General features: G+C 32.2%; 1 protein-coding gene across 1 annotated transcript; it reads right to left on the bottom strand.

The window, feature by feature from the left end:
* Positions 1-1,304: 1,304 nt before the first annotated feature.
* Positions 1,305-2,118, bottom strand: LOC142525860 (uncharacterized). The gene is made up of 2 exons (XM_075630145.1): positions 1,943-2,118; positions 1,305-1,836 (listed from the first exon to the last, which is right to left on the bottom strand). Exons 1-2 carry the CDS (start codon positions 2,116-2,118, stop codon positions 1,305-1,307), a joined length of 708 nt encoding a protein of 235 aa, XP_075486260.1.
* Between the last annotated feature and the right edge of the window lie 2,034 nt (positions 2,119-4,152).

The raw sequence follows: 4,152 nt of genomic DNA, 5'->3' as shown, positions 1-4,152 counted from the left end.
TAAATGATATTCTTGCATTAACTGACTGATATTCTTGCATTAACCGACCGATATATTTTCATTAGCCGATCGATTTTACATTTGACCAACTTATATATTTACATTAACCAAATGATTAAACACGCTGAAGTGACTGAAATACTTGGTATAACCGACCGCAATGTATGGTATAACCGACTGAAATAAAGAGTGTATTTCACTGAAACGCTATACGTTAATTGAAATGTATGCTTTTAAACCAATTGATTTTAAACACTTTGAACCGATTGATATATTCGTATTAACTGACTGATTGAACACATTGAACTGACTGAAATATATGCATTAATTGAATGATTAAACACTGAAATATATTTGCATTGAACCGACTGAAATATATTCAGCAACAGACTGATTAAAAACATTGAATCAACAGATATATATACGTTTAACTGACTGATTAAACACATTGAACAGACCGAATATATATGCATTAAACCGCTAAATGACAATTCAAATTATATCTGCATGCAAAACATGTTCATACAACAAACTTGACAAAAACAAATACACATCAGTCTGAAACACATTGAACTGACTGAACTACATACAGTAACCGATTGATTAAACACATTGAACTGACTGAATGTATATGCATTAAACCAGTAAATGACAATTCAAATTATATCTGCATGCACAACCTGTTCAGACAACAAACTTGACAAAAACTAATCAACATGCAAATACAACATCGTAAACAAAAAATTGAACAACTCGTCTACACATCAGTCTGTCTCTTAGGGCATTTTTTTCGGCAATGGCCAGATTCATGACATACACCACATTTTTTAGTTCGCTTCTGACCAAACTCCCCAATAGAAGGAATTCTTTCTTTTGTGCTCTAACACGTTTCCTCTTGACATCCGGGGGAAGTACATTGTATTTAAAATGATCTGGAATGTTCCATTCATTTGCAATGGGCACCAGATATATGGTATCAGCATAAGCGAGGGCCAACATTTGTGATGAGTAGTAGGGCGAGCAAAAATCATACAAATCTAATTTTGCCCCATAAATTGCTGCAATTGCATGAGCGCATGGAATTTTATCAATTTGAAACACTCGACAACTACAAAATCTATCAGATAAATTAACAACTTCATCCTTCCCATCACCGTATACCTGATACTCAAATACATTGAGTTGAGATGCTTTTAACCATTGTGACAATGTAAAATTAGCTCTCAAGATAGCCTCTGTCGATGGAGTAAGTGTCGTCGTAGCTGAACCTGCTGCATTTCGATGCTTGTTGAACCACTTTGAAGTTAATTATGAATTGCATCCAACAATGCTACAATAGGCATCTCTCTTTCAGTCTTAAGTTTTGCATTTATTGACTCTACCCCATTTGTCTTCATTATATTGTATCTAGCACCAGGGGAATAAGCTCTAGACCATTTGTCAGGAGATGAATGCATTTCAAGATATGATGCAATGTTGGGATATCTCTCTTTCAAACATCCGTACAACTCATCAAATTCAGACACTTTGTATGCATATGCTGTTTTCATAAACAAATCAATCCCACCTTTTCCACCATACACTCTTTTAAGGTTCTGTGAAAGATGCCACGAGCAATGTACATGTGATGCATGCTCATATACAGTACGAACAACATTAATAATAGATATATGTTTGTCAGAAATGATTATCAAGTTAGGATCATCATTAATAAACTCCTTCAACTTCAGCAAAAACCAAGTCCATGAATCATCATTCTCAGAGTCAACAATGGTCCATGCTATATGAAATTGATGAAAGTCACCATCTTGGGCTGTAGCAACAAGTAAACAACCTCTATATTTGCATTTTAAAAATGTTCCATCGACAGATATAACTTTTCTCATTCTACGAAATCCATCAATGCATGTCCCGTATGCTAGAAACATATATTTAAATCTACCTGTTGAATCTGGTCACCAAATCAGTTTTCGAGCCTTTGTTCACTTGTTCAATCATGTACAAATATGAAGGCATAATTCGATAACTATCTTCAGGACTGCCAAGTAACTTATCCAAAGCAAGTTGTCTTCCCCTCCATGCTTTGAAGTAACTAATTTCAACACATTTATTTTGCATTATTGTAATTATGGTTTTTGGTTCAGGCAAAATGAGTTGTCCTTTAAAATTTTCAACCAAAATCTTTGCTACAAAGTTTGATGTTGCTTATCGATGCATTTTCCTCCAATATGAAAGGTCACAAGTATGTGTGTTATGATAAACACGTATAGAGAATCGTGATGAATTCTCTATTTGTGATGCACGTATTTTCCAACTGCAACTCTGTGTTACACATATAACATCATAAATTTTTTTGTTGGATTTTCGAACATCTATTTCAAAGGACGCATTTAAACAAATCTTAAACAATTCTGTTTGAAATTCATCTTAACTCTCAAACAAATCATTAAAAGAATAAGTAGAATCTTTTAGCATTCCCTTCAACATCTCATACTGTTGCTAATAATGTAGAATCTTGCACATCTTGTTCAGGATAAGAAAATTCAACTTGTGTATTATGTGTTGTACACAAGGTAAGCTCTTCAACATAATTCTCTTCAATATGATTCTCTTCATTCACAACAAATTCATTCTCAACAATTTCTGTTACCACATTATCAATACTTGTTATTTCATCCACCCCATTCTCATGCTCATTTATTTCATTTTCTAAGTCATTCTCAAAAAATACTCCATCAAAATATTCATCATATGTTCTCTCATTACTACCATATACTTCAGTTTCACAATTATCAATCATCTCATCATTATGATTTCTACAAACTTCAAGATCTTTAGTATTGTCAGTTTTTTCATAACTTGTTTCAAAGCCACTTGTTTTGATAATTTCAACATGAAGCAAAGGTCTAACATTTGAAACGCCAAAAGACAGATATGTTGTCAATGCTCTTGATCTTTTTATATATATTGGCCTTGAATTACATGCCTCAAATTTCGACAAGTAACTTAGCTTCAATACCATATCATGTCTATCCAAATGAAGTGTCTCAAAAATTGCATCTTCAACATCTTCAATACTTACATTACTATCATCAATCGATGTAGCATGCCATCCCGAATTACTTCCATCACACCATGAATATTTATGTTCACCGTCAACCTTCCATTCACCATCAAAATTAATTAAGATTTGAATCATATCGCTGTCCACACAATTTAAAAAAAAGTATAAATAATGGATGTAAGGGAGTTGGAAATATATAAATATAACCGACTGATTGAATGATATTGACCGACTGCAATGCATAACTTAACCTACAGAAATAAATGTTTCAACCTACTGAATATGAACCGACTAACTGAATGATATTAAGCGACTGTGATATATGATTTAACCAACCGACCGACTGTAATATATGACCGACTGAATGCTATTGACCGACTGAAATATATAATTTAACCGACTGAAATATATGTTTTAACAAATTGAATGAGAAATCAAATTACTTGAGTAGCTGATAATCCACACACATGAAAACATAAATGGCCAACTAAAATACCTTATACTGATATTCCAATGATCCTATGAAAACACGTATTGCATGAGAATGAATATGTCATTAATCTTTGATTCTAATTTATATTTTTTTGGAGAAGAGAAAATGAAGAGGTTAAAAAAGTTAAAAATGAAATGAAGATAGAGAATGATAAAAATGGGAGAAAAATGGGCAAGATGCGATGGAAGGAAGAAATGAAGAGAAGAGAATAAGAGAGAGATGAGAACCTTACGTTGATTTGGGTGGTGTTTCTCAATTGGCCCACAAACCCTATTAATTAATATTTAGATTAACTATTAATTAATATTTTGATTAACTTTTAATTAAAGGAAGCTATTGACCAAAAAAAAAAAAAACTATATGAGGCCTTTGACCTTAAAATTTTGTTGTGGGGATGCCATATTTTCAAATGCCCCCTGTTTCTTTTGTTTCTCATAAAAATAATAATATTGTAAATATGTATTTCTTATAAATAATTTAATGAAAATTAAATACGAATATTGACTCGTTCTTTCTTTTCTCATATGAATTTTTAATATTCTTCTGTCTTTCTCTTATAATTTATAACATGTTATCAATACGATATTATAACTAA

Source organism: Primulina tabacum, chromosome 15 (assembly GCF_025594145.1).
Source record: "Primulina tabacum isolate GXHZ01 chromosome 15, ASM2559414v2, whole genome shotgun sequence".
NCBI lineage: Eukaryota > Viridiplantae > Streptophyta > Magnoliopsida > Lamiales > Gesneriaceae > Primulina > Primulina tabacum.
The sequence above is the reverse complement of the archived record's forward strand: the minus strand, read 5'-3'. Positions and strand labels throughout refer to the sequence as shown.